This window comes from Sorex araneus, chromosome 3, assembly GCF_027595985.1.
Source record: "Sorex araneus isolate mSorAra2 chromosome 3, mSorAra2.pri, whole genome shotgun sequence".
Lineage (NCBI taxonomy): Eukaryota > Metazoa > Chordata > Mammalia > Eulipotyphla > Soricidae > Sorex > Sorex araneus.
Window position 1 is genome coordinate 185,785,126 of NC_073304.1, and position 18,858 is coordinate 185,803,983.

Sequence of the window (18,858 nt, forward strand, 5' to 3'; positions counted from 1 at the left end):
GTATCTTTTAAGTAGCTCCACAATCTGCCACTACTGTCTATCTGCACAACAGCTATCTTGTCCCCAACAACTCAGTCTGGGAAAGTCTTTATAGTTCTCCATGTTGCAGGGTTTCTGCTCTTTTTATTTTTTTGCTTTTTGGGTCATACCTGGCTCTGCACTCAGGAATCACCCCTGGCAATGCTCAGGGGACCATATGGGGTGCTGGGAATCGAACCCGGGTCGGCCGCGTGCAAGGCAAACGCCCTACCGGCCGTGCTATTGCTCAGCCCCTGCTCTTTTTAATTTTTAACAATGAATTTTACTTTTGCATTTTACTCTACCACTCCAGTCCTCTCTGCTGTTTTTTTGTTTTGTTTGCCACACCTGGAAGTGGTCAAGGCTACTTTTCAGACTCTGCTTAGGGTTTGCTCCTGGCTGTGATCAGGAGACCATGCCATACCCAAGATGGGATGGCCAGGATGAAATCAGTGCCTGCAGCTCGCAAAGCATGTTCCCCAACCCTTTATGCCATCCCCAGCGGTGGCCCTTTCAGGTTGCAATTTGACCTCCTTCATTCTTAAAATCTTTCGTTGGACTCCTAGCTACGTTTGGAACCAAGTCTCAGCTCCCACAAATCTCTTTGTGCACTGGGCCAGTCTCCCTCTCTCAACTCAACTCCTATCCCTCAGCCTATAGCCCCCACCCGCACATGACTTCCTCACACCTGCGGGCCTTCACTCAAGACGCGGAGTTCAGTGACTCCTGTGGAAGACGCCTTTCCCGCCGACCTGACTACCTCCTTTGCTCCAGCCCCTTCCCCGCCCCCCACCCCAGCTTCAACTCGCGCAGACGCATCGCGGTCACCGGCGATCTGTTTCCCTCGCGTCTGGGAACAACTGACGGAGGTACTGTGATTGTGAGGTGTCGGTGTGTAGGTTATTCCTGTAACAGAGGAAGAGGCAGGAGCCGGTCCTGGAAGGTAATGCAACCGCGAGGATCCAACCGCTCTCGGGAGGAACCTGGGGCCCGGCGCCGCGCTAGCGGCCCTCGTTCCCCACCGCGGGGCCCTGAGCGACCAGCGTCCGCACCCCATCACCCGACCGAACCGCCGGCCCAGTGTTTGCGGGCTCCCTTCCCACCGCGGCTTTCCTACCCTGGCGTCAGCACCTGAGCGGAAGGGGCGGGCACGACACTGGGGCCCCGGACCGAGTTTGCGTTCTTCCTCTGCGCAGGCGCACTGCCAGGGCAGGGGGCGGAGTCTTGGCGGGCCGAGGGGGCGGGGCGAGATCCGGACCCACCTCCCTTAGCTCCCGGGCGCTGCAGTGTGCTGGGTACCCGAGCTATAAGGGGTTCCAGGTGAGCAACGGGAGTGGGGCGTCGTGGGGCCCGCAGACCTCCTTGGAGGCCAGGCAGTAGGTCTGACCGCAGGTGCATCCGCCCTGCCCTCTCTCTGCCAATAGCCACCTCCGCGGAGAATGGTAAAACAAAGGGAGGGGGCGGTTCGGGGGCCCCAGAGGGAATCCTGGGCCCTGGATACTTTACCGAGACCGCTCACGCTTTCGGTTTCTCCCCGAGTCAGAGGCGCCGCCCAAGAGACCCTGGGTTGGCGCCGGACGCAGCTGCCTCTCGGCGTTTGCCTCTTGGTCTTTGTGTGTGTATCTGTGTTTGTCTGGCTGTGTCCGAGCCTGCCTCCACTTCTAGAACTAAGTTTCCTGGACACCGACCCCTCGCAATCTCAAGCACCTTTCCCATGGCAGGTAAGTGTGCTCACGGCTGAGGGTCTCCGTTATGCCCCCCAAGTATTGGCAAGCCGGCGTGTAACACATCCTCCGGGAATGTGCTCGGACTGGCTGTGTGCGGCCCCTCCCTTCCTCCCCCAGCCGCCGCCCTTCTCCCGGGTCCCATCTTTCTCAGTTTCTTCTCACCACAATTCTCTGGCTCCTTGACAAAGGGGCAGGGGATGAGGCCCTGGGCCCCGTAATGATTTACTTCTGTCCCGCCACAGGCTATGTGCCCCCCAAAGGCTACGCCCCTTCGCCCCCACCTCCCTACCCTGTGACCGCCGGGTATCCCGAACCAGCTCCTCATCCGGGGTCTGATCCGGCACTCGGGCAGATACCGGTGCCCGCCCCAGCTCCCGGCTTTGCTCTCTACCCCTCACCGGGCCCTGGAGCCCACGGATCTGCTGCTGCTCTCTTGCCTCTGCCAGGGGTGCCTCCTGGCCTGGAATTCCTGGTTCAGGTGAGTTGGGAGGGAAGGGGGATAGGAAGGGTGACAAGGAAGTGCCCTCAGTGGTCCAAGTCGGCTAACTGATATCTGCTTGGTCCCTACTCTTTTCAGATGGATCATATCTTGATTCACCAGAAGACTGAGCGAGTGGAAAGTGAGTGAGACTTTGGGTGTGGTAGACACAGATAGTGGGCTCCGCACAGCTCTGAGCCTCGGTGTATCATCCCTCAACAGTGTTTCTAGGCTGGGAGACATGTAATCGCTATGAACTGCGCTCAGGGTCTGGACAACCCCTGGGTCAGGCTGCCGAGGAGAGCACCTTCTGTGCCCGGCTGTGCTGCGGCTCCCAGCGGCCTCTGCGTGTTCGCATAGTGGATTCTGGGGACCGAGAGGTGCTCCGTCTGCTCCGTCCTCTCCATTGTGGATGCGGCTGCTGCCCATGTGATCTCCAGGAGGTGGGTGAGATGGCTGGGGTCATGAGGGCTGGTACCGTGACCCCAGATCCAAGTTGCAGCTTGGGTGGGAACGGGCAGAGAGAACGAGAAATACTGAGCGGAGATGGGCGATAGAATAGTACTGATGAGTGCTTGGGCCAGAGTGCCTTTGGCAGTGACTGTCTGCCTCTCATTCCAGATGGAAGTTCAGGCTCCCCCGGGGACCACCATCGGCCATATTCTACAGACCTGGCATCCCTTCCTTCCCAAGTTCTCTATCCAGGACGTGGATCGCCAGACTATCCTACGAGTAGTGGGTCCCTGCTGGACCTGTGGCTGTGGCACAGACACCAACTTTGAGGTATCAGGAATAAAGGAAGTTTCCTGGGGCCTTTAGAAACAATGATGGTCTGTGAGGCAGGATGGTCAACACAAGAGATCAAAAGCCTCAGCTCATCACTCTTAAGCCAGTGTAACCTTCCCACATATTCACTGTGCAGATACATAACATAGCCCCAATCTGATCTAAGCGGGGCAAAGGGTTTCTTCTTGTTTTGGGGCCACACCTGTCTGTGCTCAGGGCTTACTCCTGGCTCTGCACTCAGGGACCACTCCTGGTGGTCTTGAGGGACCATATGGGGTGCCAGGGACCAAACCTGGGTCCATGCAAGGCAAGCACCTACTATCACAACTGCCCCAAGAGGATTTCTTTTTAAAGGCCAATTCTGATTGTTACTGCAGCCCTATGTTGAGGGTCATCCTGGATTTTGGGTGGATGGTTGTTGCTTCTGCAGGCTGGGCCTGTGTGGCTGCTATACATAAGTTTCTGAAACAAGCACTAATTTAGCTCCTCAATATTCTGTGAATTTCTCTGCTAACTCCATGACCCCTCTGCCCTGAAATCCTGGTGCTGTCCTCACTGTGTATTCCTACCACCAACTTGAGCCTTGGAGAATTGAAGTGGTTCAGGTGTCAAGTGAGGGGTGGGAAGCATCTTGATTTCTAAAAATTAATCACCTCGTTGAGTTATTTCAGGGTAGTTATTTGTATAAGTAAGGGAGAGACAGGTATGATTCAGTAGACTTTCCCAGGCTTCGGTTGCCCTGTGTGTAGTTACTTTTAAAAACTGAGTCACCTTTGTAGCTGGAGGGAGCTGCATCACCTTTGTTCTCTAATGGGAACTTGTTGGGAAAGAGCTAATTGGGTGATAATGTGTAGACTCTGGGCCAGGCTCTCTCTTTAGATTTATGAATAATCCATAATTGGGATGTACTCTTGGTCCCACAGGCTGGGAGAAACCTGTTTAGCTTGGTAGAAAAGTCCTGTAGGACCATGGGGGAAGGAATGGGATGGACATCAGAGGAAACTAGTCTTGTCTTAGCGACTGTGGAATGACAGGGAAAGACAGGCATTACTGTGAATTACCATGCACATTACCAAGGGCTATTGGTGCTGGGCCCAGAGTGCCCTATCGCCTGTACAGACCACTGTTGCTACCCTCAGCCCCCACTCTATGACATGGGGTCACACTACCTCCAGATGTGGCTCGTATTCACATAGTGCCCACCAGGACTATTGCAACTTAGCTCTGTAGAGGAAATGTAGCCCTTTGGGCAGATAAAGCCTTTTAGGACCCTGGCTGGCTGCAGTCAGGCTTCTAACAGCTTCCCCTGCCAAGCTTTGTTTTCTGTTCTTCTTGTCGATGTTGGCTTTTGTTTTTTTGGGCCACACTTTGGTGCTGAGGGTTTACTTTTGGCTCTGCGCTCCGGGATCTTTCCTGTTGGTGCTTCAGGGTCCATATGGGGTGCCAGAGATTGAACTCGGTTCAGTGGGTAGAACATCTGCCCTACCTGTTGTACTATCGCTCTGATGTCTATTGGGAACAACCTGCACCCACTGTGGGTGGCAGGGACTCGGGTAACCAAAACAAATCTAGACTGTCCTCTTCCAGTTCTTCCACCGCTGACATTCAGTTGTCACATAGTCTTTTGGGAACAGATCTGAGAGGCAGGAGTGATGTACAGGAGGTAGAGCACTTGTCTCACGGGTGTCTGTGGCAGCTGAAACACTCATCTGTTCCTTGAGCACTTCCAGGAGTCATTCCTGAGCACAGAACCATGAATAGTCCCAAAGCACTGCCAAGTGGCCCCTCCCCTCCAAAAAAAGGAGATCCGAGTCCTGATTTTTGCTGCGTACTCACAGTGTGGCCTCTGTTTCCCTGGATAACACATGGAAACCCAAGACTTTTAGGAGGGAAGTCTGCTCAGTTCATACATGAGGACTCTAGGACTGAGCCTGGAAGTAGGCGGCAAAAGTCACATCCTCCCGAAGTCGAGTCCTTTCTTTTCTTTTCTCTCCCCGCCACCCTGCCAGGTGAAGACTCCAGATGAATCCCGCAGCGTGGGCCGAATCAGCAAGCAGTGGGGCGGGCTGCTCCGAGAAGCCCTCACAGACGCTGACGACTTTGGCCTGCAGTTCCCGTTGGATCTGGACGTGAGGATGAAGGCTGTGCTGCTGGGCGCCACCTTCCTCATTGTGAGTCGGTGTCTCCACCCCATCCTCCTGCTCGTGAGGGACAGGGCCATGTCCCATGTGGAGAAGCGGTGGGGCGGGGGGGAGGGTGGTTCAAGCTTGGCCAGCCGGCTCTTCTATTAACAATATTCTTCCTCATAGGACTACATGTTTTTCGAGAAGCGAGGCGGCAACGGGCCCTCTGCCATTACGAGTTAGACCCACCACCCGAGGGTGAGGACACCATCACCTCAACTAGAGTTCAAGATGGTTGCTTGCCACAGCCAGACACCCTCTTCAGAGGAGCCCCTTCCCGCCATGTACACCAGGGAACAGACAGGGATGCCTGAGGAAGTGGGGGTCCTGGTGCCCCATCTCTCCCCTCCTCCTGACCTCTTTTGCCTGTGGTCTGCATAGAAGGGCGTGCATGGGAGCCCTTCCCCTGCCACCTCCACCTCTGGCTCTGGCGGTCCCCCAGCACACAAGTATATCAAAGCTTCTAAACTCTGCCAATCCACTTCCTCCCACTCCTTTTCAGGGCCTCTGCTCCAGAGAAGACCCTTTGGAACCCAGGACGAGGGTTCCACAACAGAGCAGGGGGTGGGGGAGGGTAAGTGCACCAAAGATGGCAGATGGTTATCCTTGCCCTTGCATCAGCTTGGGCAATTCAGCTTCTGACCACGCTGAGGGGACCACCCCCTCCCCTCAACAGCAGCTGTAGGCTTTAGGCTGAAGCCCCAGTGCCAATCTACTACCCCCTCGGGGCCAGCCCACAGCTAGTGCTTGCTTTAACTTCTGTGCCTTAACCATCCCTTCCTTCCCTTGCCCTAGGAAGGGGCCTGTATCTTTGTATGTTGTATTCATATAAACTTTGTAACTTTTTTTTTGACACTGGAAGAAATATACAAAGGGAGAGAGGAGACAAAAGAGCTGGTGTAGGAAGAAATAAAGGGAAATATGATAGTGGCGCTAAGAAGGGACCGGCCCATCTCATAATCCATGCCACCAGGTGTCCTTGAGTCCAAGAAAGTTACTTTCATCATTCATGATGGCCCAGGCCCACCAAGGCAGGTTAGCCATGGGTTCCAAGCCATCATCCGAGACAGCTGCTCCGTGGGGCAGCTGAGGGCAGTTCAGCATGGCTACTCTTATGGTCCAGTATTGCTGCTTGGGCCTCAGTAGGAGATTCTTGTGAGTTTGATGTGAAGGGGCTCTATCCTCCCAGTCTTCCTCTTGGGAATGTGGTAGGTAGAGAGAACTAATCCTTCTGTGACCCAGCCGGGGGTCTCGGGCCCTCAGAGACGAAGGTTCATCAGTGCCCGATGCTCCTGTACCTGACTACAGTAAGTTTTCCCCCGGTGAGAAGATCTGCCTTGTCAGGACCTTGCTGTGGTTCTGCTTAGTCCCTTGCAGGTTCTGCAAGGCCATGATTTCCTTTTCGAGTGTTCACGTCCAAGAGAGCAGAGTTCAGGGCCGAGCCAGGACATAGCGACTGGCAGCGGAGAGGTCCCAGTGGTAATGCTCCAGGATGCGCCAGCAGTCGGCTTTCGACCGGGTACTCAGGTGGAAGAGCTGGTCCACCTGCAGGGGCAGGAGGATGGTGGCCAGGGGGTAGCGGGCGGGGAGGGGCAGGGGGAACTAAGGAGAAGGGTCTGGCTTTACCTTGAGGTTCTGAATGGCAGACACCACGTCTCCCCTGGTGGCCCTGAGTGCTGACACGCACTCCTGGTGGGTGACTCCATGCACGCTCAGCTCCACCTGAGGGAGACAAAGCCTCATGTCTGTCCCTGTCCCTGTCCGGAGCCCCTCAAGACACCAGACCTCTTACCTCTGCAATTCTCCTCTGCATCTCAGAGTCAGACGAGGGGCCTCCAGAGGGGACAGTGGCCTTGCTGGCTCTTGGTGCTCTCTTGGGATGACTGTGTGCAAGTTCTCTTTTGAAGCCGGGAGGTCGTTCCCTGCTGGGCTGGTGAGAAGAGTTGGCAGCAGCAAAGGTAGGGCAGGGTGGCAGGCCTGACGGCTTCTGGGGCACAGCCCTGGGATGTCGAAGTTCAGGGGGACTTGAACCACCCCCTGTGGGGCGGGGACCCAGGGACAGAACTGATTCCAGACTCTTAGACATGCCTGCAGTTGAGAAAGAAACAACTTGAGAGGAAGCCAGATGTGAGGCCTTGCCTTCTTGGGCTGAGCCTTGTGCCGGGTAGGACATGAGACACATGTGTGGGCAGATGCCAAGGACCGGGACCAGAGGGCTGCCTGGGAGCTGCTGTTCGTTTGAATTGCAGATCTTTCATTTGTTTATAGTTTGGGGTTTTGGGCCACACACCTTGAGGTGCTTGGGGTTTACTCCTGGCTCAATCCTCAGGGATCACTCCGGGCAGGACTTGGGGATGCCATATGGGGTGCCAGGGAAACCCAGGTTGGCCGCACACAAGGCAAGTGTCAGATGTCAGCAGACAGTGAGGGGCGGGACTCATGCCAAGATGTGGAGTCAGGATGGAGGGGCAGATTCAGAGGTGGTTCTTGCCCTCCATGGAGACCCAGGGGGATGTCCCTGCCACCATACAGACCTTTCATCCCCTTCAGGGCCATATTCCTTCTCTGGCCCTGGGTCTGAGGTGCTTCCTGAAGCTTTGCCTTCGCTCGGTCCCCCCTATTGGAAAGCGATCCAGTTCATTCTTCGTACCCCCTGCCCACGTCCACCCCTACCTAACATAGCCATTTCCCCTCCCCCAAAAAATCTCTCTGGGCTTCCCAGGTAGACTGAGACCCCAAGTGTGTAGCTCCAGCTGGTGGGGGGAAGTTCATCCCCCTCTCCTCCAATGTCACCCCAGGCCCCTCTCCCCCCCATCCAGTGAAGTTGTTGCACTTAGTGGGACCCTCCAGGTGCACTTCATGCCCACTCTTCAGGGCCTCACCTGTCTGTGCTTCCCCGGTGCTGCTCTCCCTGGCCGGGGCTGCTTCTGGGGGTTGGGCGACTGGCCGGGAAGTCCCTGGACTCTGCCAGCGTCACTGCCGAGGCTGGGAAACTGCCCACTTTGAGGGTGCGACCATTCTGGCCCTTCCAGGTTGTGGCGTCAGCACTGTGAAGAGGGGTGCTTGGTGAAAGAGGGGGAGTTGGAGGGGGTGGGGCTTCTGACTGGAGAAGGGAAGGCTTTTCCACATGCTGAGGCTACAGGAGGAGCCAGCGGAGGCTCTGGCTGGGAGGCCAGTCTTCTATGGGAAGTCGTGGCAGGGGGTGCGGGGGGCGTGTAAAGCTGAGGCAGAAAATCAGCATTGGAGGAATTGAAGAGGGAACCAGGGCCAGGTGGAGTGGGAGGGAGTCCCCTCCCGAGGGTATGTATGTGGCAGGCACAAGGCTCTCACCTGCCCTCAATGATGGTGATAGGATCACCGGGCTCCATTCTCAGGGCACCTGGCTCTGTGACATCTTTGACACAGCGTCCCTCAGGAGGCCAGGCCTGCAGAGATGGGATTAAGAGGGGACCAGCCCTGTGGTGTGAATCAGAAGGGCACTGTCACAAGAGCAGGAAAGACTAGGCACCCCTCCTTCAAACCCATACCTGGTAAGGCCTCTGTCTTGGGCCCAGGATGGGAACTGTCCCTGTCCCCAAGTTGTAATCCAGTGGGGGAGAGAGACCTAGATTTCATACCGAGCTAGATCCAGTCAGAGGTAAGGCAGCAACCAAGATGGGGGTGTTGTCTCTACCGAAGGTGCGACGGGACCCTTTCTCTCTACTCAAGCCTGCCAGACCAGAGACTGACATTCTCTACTCAACCCCACTACCTTAACACTTCTCCAGGTCTCTTCATCTCAGTTTTGCTTCTCGCCACTGTTGCCTGCCCAGCCTAACTTCCATCGCTTTCTGATCTTCTGTATCACACATGATAAATAAGGAGCAAGTTGGTTTGTAACATCCTTGCTGAAAACCCTTTCTATAGCTCCCAGACCCCTTTTGAGTAAAGACTGAATTTCTTTTGAGTAGCTTGGAGCTTGGGCTGGAGCGAGAGCACAGTGGTAGGGCGTCTGCCTTGCACGCAGCTGACCCAGGTTTGGTTCCTCCGCCCCTCTCCGAGAGGCTGGCAAGCTACCGAGAGTATCTCGCCCACACGGCAGAGCCTGGCAAGCTACCCGTGGCGTATCCAATATGCCAAACACAGTAACAACAAATCTCACAATGGAGACATTACTGGTGCCCGCTCGAGCAAATCAATGAGCAACGGGATGACAGTGATAGTGACAGCTTTGGAGCTTAGGGGTCACTCCTGGCAGTGTGGTGCCAGGGATCCAACCCAGGCCACCTGCTTGCAAAACAACACTCAGCCCACTAAGTTATCATCTCTCCGATCCAAGATTAAACTCTTAGGCAATAGTAAGGGAAAGAGTACAAAGGTTAAGTAAGGCACTTGCCTGGGATGTGGCTGTAGCCCTGAGCCTGGCTTGAGGCCAGATATATACGAGGTCCCCTCAGCAGCTCCAGGCATGGCATCTGAGCGTATTGCCAGTTGTATGCCTTGAGCTTGAGCACCATGGGTGTGACACACCCCCCCAAAAAAATAGGCTATAGTGATTTAGAGGACAGCTCTAAAATGAGATTGACTGTCAAACTTTTACACACTTGGGGACGGGTACCAGTCCATTTGTTGAAAATTATTCCTTTAAATGGTTTTAACTGTCCCTCAGTGTAAAAATAAAAATGACCTCATTTCATTGTTGGTGGATTAAATCAATGAATTCGCATAAGAATATATAAGGGACTAAGGGGCCAGAGATAAGAATACAGGGGGGTCGAGGCTTGCCTTGCATGCAGCCAACTTAGATCGGTCCCTGGCATGCATATGGTCCCCTGAGGATCACCAGCAGTGATCTCTAAGTGCAAAGTCAGGATAAGTCCTGAGCACAGTTGGGTGGGTTCAGAAACTGAAACCAAAACCAAATAATATATGGAGGCCAAAGCAACCTTCCTGTAGGCAGGGCACTTTCCCTTCATGCAGCTGACCAAGGCTCAAGTCCCAGAACCCCAGATGGTTCCTGAGCCATTTGGAGTGGCTTAGGGGGTCACTGGAGCTTAGGGGTCTTTGAGCACAGAGTCAGAAATAAGCTGTGTCTGAGTATAGGCAGGTTACAGGGGTAAAGGTGCATGCCTTGCATTCCACTGACCCTGGGTCCATTCTCAGCACCACAAGGTCTCAGCATTGCTGGGCATAGCCCCGGAGGCCCTGAGCCCCAAGGGCCAGGTAACCCCCAGTACTGCAGGGCTCAATAGATACCACAAACTTAGGCCCTTACACTGAACTGCCTGCTTGGTTGAGAATTCCAGGTTGGGGTCTAAGCCCCCTGAGCACCTCTCAAGAGCCCCCACCTCCGACCCCCCCACAAAAAGAGTATGAAATTCTTCTTTCGTTGTTCTCATGTTTAGACCACACCTGGTGATGCTCAGGAGTTCCTCCTGATTCTACACTCTGGAATTATTCCAGGCTCAGAGGACCACATGGGATGCCTGGGAACAAACCTGAGTCAACCACACACAGGGCAAGTGCCTTACCCTCTGTACTATTCTCCAGCTCCTGCATTATTGTACACAGACCCAGTGATCTGGACCGGAGAGAGCCCAGAGGACTGAAGTCAGGAGCAGCCCCGAACACTGGACTAGCATGGCCAGATGAGGTCCCAAACCAAAAACATATGGTGGTATATGTTAGCGCTAGTTCTTCATCCTGCCACTACACCCCTGCATGGAGCAGCGTTGTACACCTCTGCCACCGAAGTTACTTGTACTTCCCCCTTTCATTCTGAAGTTTCTCGTATGTCCACTGTAACCTAATGCTCTCTGCTCCAAGCTCCCCCTTCTCTAAGCCCAGCTCTAGCCCCAGGTCTGCGTCTCTGTGGCATGAAACAGGTTCCTTGGTGCTCTGCCTCTGCTGCTAGAACTGAATCTGTTCCAGTTAAATCCAGGCCCTGTAGGGCCAGAGCAATAGTATAGCAGGTAAGGCACTTGCCTTGCACATGGCCAACCTGGTGCTTCCTGGTACCACATATGGTTAGTCACCCAAGTCCCAACAGAAGTGATCATTGAGCACAGAGTCAGGAGTAAGCCCTGAGCACCCTTGGGTGTGCCCCATCCTCCCCAACTCCTCCTCCCAGGGCAAAAAGAAAAAAAAAAATCCAGGTCCCAGATCAGTATGTCAGTCTTCGCATGAAACCCTGGGAGACAGAATGGAGGGAAGAATTGAACGTGGCTGGGGAGACGGGTTTCCTACCTCTTGGAGCAACTCCTCCAGGTAGGAAAAGCTAGGCCGGTCAGAAGGATGGAGGGCCCAACAACGCCGTGCGAGGGCGTAGAGGGCCCTGGAGCACAGGGGAGGCCTGGGGAGCCGAGCTCGATCCTTTTCCAGTCGCTGCAGGATGAGATATGGTGGGACCCCAGCCCAGGGCTCCTCACCCCCGGAGAACATCTCCCATAGCGTCACCCCAAACATCCACACATCTGAAGCAGTGGAGAAAGCTCCGTGGCGCAGGCTTTCCGGAGCACACCTGCAAGAGTCAAGGGGGGCAGCATGAGGCCTCCAGCGCACACACCTGCCACTGAGCATCACCCCTTTACACCGGCAGGCCATCCTTCCGTGTCTTTCCAGACCCCCTGCTTCTGTTCCAGCTTCCCTCACAAGACCATCCCTCAGCTACCCATCTCCAGCGCCAGCCGGCCTCAGCCCTCACCAGGCAAAGGGGATCCGGCGAGGCCCGCCCATGATGTAGCGTCCCTGTGCGCCGCCCAGTGGCCGCACCAATCCAAAATCGGCCACCTTGATCGTGTGTGGTGAAGCCAGCAACAGGTTTCGCGTTGCAAGATCTCGATGCACCAGCCCACGGGCCCCAAGGTACACCATGGCCCCCGCCAGCTGCCGCAGGTAGAGACACAGCAGGGCCACTGGCACCGGGGGTGCAGAGGCCGGCGCGGTCAGGCGTGCGTGGAGGGAGCCCAGTGGAGCCAGCTCCATCACCTGCAGGAGCATGGGGCACCAACACATGAGCAAGGTCCAGCCCCCACCTTCCTGTCACACATGGCCAGGAGCCGGGGGGCAGTTTTGGGAGCTGGGGTCTGAATCTGCTCACCATCTGCAGAGGCTGGCCCAAGACAAGGCCATGCAGACGCAACACATTTGGATGCTCCAAGTTCATCATGACTGATACCTCTCGCAGGAAGTCCCCCAGCTCTGTGCCCACAGGGCCTTCAGGACCAATCCTGAGGGACTTGATAGCCACTGGAATCTGGAGGCGAGGAGGAAAAGCACATCGGGTTTCCAGAGCTTGGCTATGCCAGGGCCAGAGCAGAGAGGGCCCTGGGAGAGCAGGTCTGAGAATCCCAAACAGGTTCCCCGACACTCACACTCTGGCCATTGGGCAGCTTCCAGAGCCCTCCATGCACCACCCCAAAGCAGCCAGAGCCCAACAGCTCCCCTCTGCACACGGCGCCATCCGGGATCAGACACTTGAGTCCCCCCTCCAGCTCCGGGAGGGACACAGGGTTGTCTGCGACAGGGGCGGTCTCCTTCTGTTCAGGGGCCAACCCCCCGAGGATCTGAAACAGGAGCAGGAAATCAGATGTGAGGAGCTCTGCCAGTTCCTCCCTTGGGCCCCCACCCCCTGGGGCCCGGCTGCCCTTTAAGCTTCTCAAAGGCACCCCCAAAACACTGACCTTGTAGACCCAGTTCTTGGGCTTGTGTCCTGCACGGTGCCTCTTCAGAGCTTCAGTCAGTCTGCGCTGTGCTGGGGGAGTCCACAATCAGAGGACTGGGGGTAAGGGGGGGGGGGCGGGAACCAGGGGGATTTTGAGGCAAAGAGAAGGGTGGAGGGTGGAAATTCTTTGTGATGGTAAGGAGCCTGGGGAAGGAGAGTCAAGGGCTATGGGAGGCGGGGAGGAGCGGGGGAGAAATCCCTCACCAGGCCGACCCATGCCGATGCTGTCCAGGTCCTCGGGCCTCACAAAGTCGAAGTGCTCTGGCTGAGTAACATTCAGCTCCTCGAGGATGGGCCGGTAAAACTGGGGGAGCTGGATGTCCCGAAGCAGCCGCAGCAGCCACAATGAGCTTGCCTCGGGGAGCATGTCTGGAGAAGGAACCCCTCAGGAAGAGGTTCTCTCCCCACACAGACCTCCGATTCCAGAGACGTAGGTGCTAAGAACAGAGGAAAGGCCACCTCTGAGTGCTCAGGAGTTCTGCTATCCTGCCACTCCCGCACAAAACCCCACAAGAAACCCTCCCCACTCCTGAGATCAGGGTCACCCCCCCCACCCCGTCACTCCAGAAACCCGCCCTCCGCACACCTAGGATTTCAGAACTCTATAGATTTCCAGTATGTTGCCCATTCACTTTCCATGTGTGGCACACTGCCCCCGCACTCCTAGGACCCCCTGGGTACATCGTATCATGCACTCACACTTTGCTCACCGCTGAATAACATGGTGCAGGGCTAGAAAATGGACATAATATAGGGGCACCGGGATGCCCAAGCAGCATGGTATACTGGGAGTGGCCCCCCAGCCCCTCTGAGGAAGTACCACCACCCACCCACTAAATGTAAGGGGTCGGAGATGTAATACAGAGGTTTAGAGTTTGCACTTCAAGCAGCCAACCCTGGATCAATCTGAGCATCTCTAAAATGAACTTTAAAAAAAAAACTAACAAAGAAATCAGAGAATAATTTTTTGTTTGGTTTTAGGTCACGCATGGCTGGGGGGGTGGCTGGGGAGGACCATGCAGTGTTAGTGACGGAGGAAGCTGGCTCTCCTGCAGGCAAAGCTGGTGCTCCCTCCCTCATCTCCCCGGCCTCCAAGTATAATTTCTGGTGCCTCAACAACTTAATTACAATCATCCTTTTGCCAAAATCCTTGGAAGCTCCCTGACAGTTGGCCCTTCAGATGTACAGTTCTGCATCCAGAGAGAAAACCAACCTACAACCACAGCTGTTTGGGTGGATGAATGCAGAACTTCACAGGGATAGAAAACCTGCGTACAAGCGGGCCCTCATTCTTCAAAAGTGCAATGTACACCTGAGACACCCCCTCTCTTTAAGCATAAGACATGTTGGTCCGTCACCTGGCCCTTGGAGTGCGCAGAAAAACTACCTACACCAAACTTCAGCCCTGCACATCCTCACATCTACGCACCGGTGGAGATACCAAATCTCACACATCAAAAATACACAGGCTGAGACACCCAGATATGTGTCCTCTTAAATCTGAAACATGCCAGGACCCTGGCACAAAACACTCGGGAGTTCCTGCCACAGGCCTGAACTCACATCCATGCCCCCCAAGTCACATCAACTCACCGCTTCCAAAATAAGCCACCACAGGCTCGGACTAAAGACACACCAGGTCCCAGAGGCTCCACCTGCCGCCCTTCAGCTCTGCAGCCCGTCCTCAACACCCGAGGCAGCAACGTTCCAACACAATCTGGCCACTTGCGAGCAGCAGTGACCGCAGGCCACCCAGGCTGCCGGGTGTTCGGTCCACACCCAGTGGAGATCAGCTCCAGGTACAGAGCTCTGCCCACACACCTGAGTCACTGATCCGACCGCGCTTTAAGGCAACTCCCGGATCTTTATTCAAGGAGGCTCCCGGTCTCAGGGTGCTGACTGCCCGCACCAACACACTCTCCCTCACACCCTCCCTCACACCTTCTCCTCCCTCACCCTCACCCAGACTTAGTCCAGTCAGGAAGAAGGCGAGAATCCTGCTGGGAGAGGTGGAACCCAGCGGGCAGAGGCGGGGCAACTGGGGGCTGGGCTAAGGGGTCCCACGAAAGGACCGCTTGCTGCTAGGAGACCGGGGAAAGCCGGGCGCGGGACCACCGGCCGGACAGCAGAGGGGAGGGCAGGGCCGGCGGCAGGCTCAGCACCACTGCACGCACCCCAACCAGGGACCTGCAAGGTATCGACCCTCCACCTGGCGCGGGCTCACCTGGAGAAGGCGGAAGCGGCAGCTGCGGAGCCGCCCGAGGCTGGCGGCGCTAAATCCCGGGCGGGGCGGGGCCGGGGCGGGGCCTGGCGGGGCCCGGGCGCCGGGCAACGCGTGAACGTGCCTTTCCCGACCTCGCTTCACACCCTCCAGTAGCCGTCCCTGAGAACCTTCCACCCTTTCCACAGTTCCTCTTTCCTCCACCCTCTCACACTATCTCCTATTGAACAAGCTCCTTCTTTTTCTTTCTCTTTCCTTCTTTCTTTCTTTTTTTCTTTTCTTTTTCTTTTTTGCTTTTTGGGTCACACTTAGCGATGCACAGGGGTTACTCCTGGCTCTGCACTCAGGAATTACTCCTGGCGGTGCTCGGGGACCATATGGGATGCTGAGAATCGAACCCCGATTGGCCGCGTGCAAGGCAATGCTCTACCTTCTATACTATCGCTCCAGCTCCTAAACAAGCTCTTTATAGCTCCAGTGTCTCCAAGGTATCGAACCCGGGTCTGCTGTGTGCAAGGCAAGCCCCTACCCGCCCATCACCCAGAGAGGTACTCATGCTGATGAGTTAGGCCCCAGCTAGATAGTCTAAAATGGAAATTCCTGACCGAGCGATAGGGCAGGTAGGGATAGGGCGCTTGCCTTGCTGATATGGGGTTCAGACCCTGCAATACGAACAGTTTCCCCCAAGAACTGCCAGGGGTGATCCCTGAGTGCAAAGCCTGGAGTTACTCCTGAGCACTGCCTAGAGTGGCCCAACAAAACAAAACTAAAACAAAAAAGTAAGGCAGCACTGCTAGATTGAGTGCACTTCTCTCCACCCTTGACATTGATTTCTTGCCCTTATTCCGTGTAATTCTTCTTCTCCTCTGGATTTTATGCCACCCCAGGGGCCTTGATGCTATTACTTGGTCTGTGGCAACAGTGACACAGTCCAGGACTTAGAAGGGATCTCTGAGGAGGAACATACTTCCTGTTTTGCCAAGAAGTCCAGGAAAGAGAGCATCGATCTTAAAACAGCTGGGTCACCCCTTGTCTAAGGAAGGATATGTGAGCATAGCATCTGCTTTTCTTTCTTTCTTTTTTTTTTTTTAAATTTTTGGGCCATACCCAGAGGTGCTCAGGGACTATTCCTGGTTCTTTGCTTAAGACCATGAGGTGCTGCAATGCTCTAACCCCTGTACTGTCTCTCTGGCCCCACAGCTGCTTTTGCCTCCCTAGGAGGCAAAAGTCCACCCTGTCTTCTTGTAAACACCAGGATGTCTTAGCACTGACAGAAAAATCTTTGTTTCTTTGTTTTGAGACCACATCCAGCACTAGCCCATTTATTTTTTCATGAATCATGAAATCCCGTTAATCACTGATTTCTCGGGCAGGCTCAGTAACATCTCATTTCGTCCTTTCCCTGAGATCTTAGAAGTCTATCTCGAGTCGGCCCTCCTAACGATGTTGCACTGGGGGCTCTTCAGGGTCAGGGGAATGAGATCCAGCTTGTTACTGGATTTTGCATATGAATACACCATGGGAATTTTGTAAGGCTGTCCCATGTGGGCAGGAAACTCTCAGAAGATTGCCAGTTTCTCTCAGAGGGAGAAGTAGGCTAAAGATATCGTGCGGCTGCTTTGCAGCCGCGTGCTTCTGAGAGCTTGCTTTTAAGTCTCTCTCTGGATGTTGGCTGTTGATGGGATTACACACACCTGGGTTCCTCTGCCGATACTTTCATGCATGAGGCCTGTCTGAGACTTAAAAGCAAGCTCTCAGAAGAGAGTGATGCAGAGAGTCTCTTGCCTGCACGCCCGCACACCTGGCTGTCTTCCCTGGGGCCCCTCGGAGGGGATGGGCTCCAGCTTCCCTCCCCACCCCCAGCAGAGCTCCCAGCGGCTGAAGACCACGGGAACCTAGCTACAGCCATGCTGGAGGCCTCTCTCCACACGTTCGGACAGGCCTCATTTATTTTTTTAAACTTTAAAAAAAATTTTCGGGGGCTGGAGTGATAGCACAGCGGGTAGGGTGTTTGTTTAACTTGCATGAGGCTGACCTGGGTTCGACTCCCAGCATCCCATATGGTCCCCCGAGCACCGCCAGGAGGAATTCTTGAGTGCAGAACCAGGAGTAACCCCTGAGTATTGCCGGGGGTGATCCAAAAAGCTAAAAAAATAAATAATAATAAAATAAAAAAATTTTTTCATTGAATCACCATGAATTGGGGTCAGAGTGATATATAGCACAGCAATAGAGCTATACTATAGGTCTAGATTTGATCCCCAGTATCCCATTTGGTCGCCTCCAGGAGTGATTCTGAGTGAAAAGCCAGGAGTAACCAGGGGTGAGGGGGTGGCCCACTCCTCCCATAAAAATCATGGTGAATTATGTTAAAAAATATTTATGATTAAGTTTCAGGCTTACAATGGTCTAACACAAAACCCTCAACACTGTCCACTTCCCTCCACCAATGTCACCAGTTTCCCTCCTGCTCCACCCCAGCCTGTCTCTAGGACAGGCACTCTTTTGCATCCCGCCTTTCAGGCATTGTGGTTTGCAATATTCTTACTGACAGGGTATCATGAGTATCATTTTACCTCCTTTCAGCACCTAGTCCTGGTCCAGAGTGACTGCTTCCCTCCATCACTATAATGGTGGTCCCTTCCCTGACTATCTCACCCCCCACTTTGTTAAAAAATAAGGCCCACACCCACAGTGCTTGGGGACCTGGGGCTAGGGTTCAGGCCTGACAGTTTAGTGGTTGGATTCAACACCGATGTTCTCTATCCCTGTATCACTGTATCACCATCATCCCATTGCTCATTGATTTGCTCCAGCGGGCCAGTAATGTCTCCATTGTGATGTTCTCTATATCTTATTTTATTTTATATTTTATTCTATTTTTTTTGGTTTTAGGGCCACACTCGGCGATGCTCAGGGCTTCCTCCTGGCTCTGCATTCAGGGAATCTGCAAACTGATGGGTTCTGAGGAATACATGGGGTGCCGGGAATTGAACCCAGGTCAGTTATGATTGAACACAAGTACAGAGTCAGGAGTAATCAGGACTGAACCCTACCTGCTGTACTATTGCTCTGGCCCCTGATTTGTTTTGGTTTTTGCTTTGGGGCCACACCTTCGAGGGCCGTGGTTGAGATGGAGAATCTCCTGTCAGAGGTGCTCAGAGACGGTGCAGTGCTGGCATCAAATTTAAGCTTCTGGGAGCAAAGCAGGCTTTTATCATTTCTCTTGAACTCAGAAAAAATACATAGGGAATTAGGGACTTTGTTATTCCTATTTCCCCTGTTTATTTCTCTCATGGGGGGAGGGGTGTGTCTTTTGTGTGTTTGTTTATTAGACCACACCTGGCAATGCTTGGGACTCACTCCTAGCTCTGCACACAGGGATCACTCCTGGCAGGTTTGGGGAGTGGGAGTCATGTGGGGTGCCGAGGATCAAGCCCAGGTTAGCTGCTTACAAGGCTCTCCACACTGTTCTACTGCGCCAGTCCTATTTTTTGTTTTATAAAAGTTTCTCTCAATTATTCAATTATTAGATATCACAGCAACAACAAGTATATTTAAGAATTATTAAAAGCTCTTCTACAGTTTTTAAGGTGGGAGATCTAATAATTTTTAAAACAAAATCAAACAGAATGCCAGTTGTCTCCTTAAAATGTGTCCCAAGGGGGGGCTGGAGCGATAGCACAGCGGGTAGGGCGTTTGCCTTGCACGCGACCGACCCAGGTTCGATTCCCAGCCTCCCA

General features: G+C 54.3%; 2 protein-coding genes across 8 annotated transcripts; one reads left to right on the forward strand and one right to left on the reverse strand.

Annotated features, from left to right (window-relative positions):
- The first annotated feature begins 835 nt into the window (after window positions 1-835).
- On the forward strand, window positions 836-6,045 carry PLSCR3 (phospholipid scramblase 3). 7 transcript variants are annotated; one of them, XM_055133131.1, is made up of 8 exons: window positions 836-961; window positions 1,562-1,739; window positions 1,988-2,223; window positions 2,323-2,365; window positions 2,446-2,666; window positions 2,845-3,006; window positions 5,019-5,180; window positions 5,319-6,045. In XM_055133131.1, exons 2-8 carry the CDS (start codon window positions 1,733-1,735, stop codon window positions 5,373-5,375), a joined length of 888 nt encoding a protein of 295 aa, XP_054989106.1. In that variant the 5' UTR covers window positions 836-961; window positions 1,562-1,732; the 3' UTR covers window positions 5,376-6,045. The 7 variants fall into 7 exon arrangements, with proteins under 7 accessions (XP_054989106.1, XP_054989112.1, XP_054989108.1 ...); XM_055133137.1 differs by having other exon boundaries at window positions 868-961; window positions 1,558-1,739; XM_055133133.1 differs by lacking the exon at window positions 836-961 and adding an exon at window positions 1,224-1,338.
- A 138-nt stretch (window positions 6,046-6,183) lies between these two features.
- On the reverse strand, window positions 6,184-15,178 carry TNK1 (tyrosine kinase non receptor 1). The gene is made up of 13 exons (XM_004604879.2): window positions 15,119-15,178; window positions 13,099-13,331; window positions 12,854-12,924; window positions 12,545-12,736; window positions 12,271-12,426; window positions 11,875-12,158; window positions 11,418-11,691; window positions 8,523-8,617; window positions 8,075-8,239; window positions 7,727-7,809; window positions 6,985-7,280; window positions 6,819-6,914; window positions 6,184-6,737 (listed from the first exon to the last, which is right to left on the reverse strand). Exons 2-13 carry the CDS (start codon window positions 13,259-13,261, stop codon window positions 6,624-6,626), a joined length of 1,989 nt encoding a protein of 662 aa, XP_004604936.2. The 5' UTR covers window positions 13,262-13,331; window positions 15,119-15,178; the 3' UTR covers window positions 6,184-6,623.
- Between the last annotated feature and the right edge of the window lie 3,680 nt (window positions 15,179-18,858).

Bases quoted from the DNA above. Each gene is read 5' to 3' on its own strand.
- TNK1 (XM_004604879.2), bottom strand. From the start codon at position 13,261: ATGCTCCCCGAGGCAAGCTCATTGTGGCTGCTGCGGCTGCTTCGGGAC. The intron at 12,925-13,098 runs GTGAGGGATTTC...GGACTCCCCCAG, and splicing joins CATCGGCATGGGTCGGCCTG to CACAGCGCAGACTGACTGAA. The intron at 7,810-8,074 runs GTGAGGCCCTGA...GCTTTCCAATAG, and splicing joins CACCGGGGAAGCACAGACAG to GGGGGACCGAGCGAAGGCAA.
- PLSCR3 (XM_055133132.1), top strand. The intron at 1,740-1,987 runs GTAAGTGTGCTC...GTCCCGCCACAG, and splicing joins AAGCACCTTTCCCATGGCAG to GCTATGTGCCCCCCAAAGGC. The intron at 3,007-5,018 runs GTATCAGGAATA...CCACCCTGCCAG, and splicing joins GCACAGACACCAACTTTGAG to GTGAAGACTCCAGATGAATC.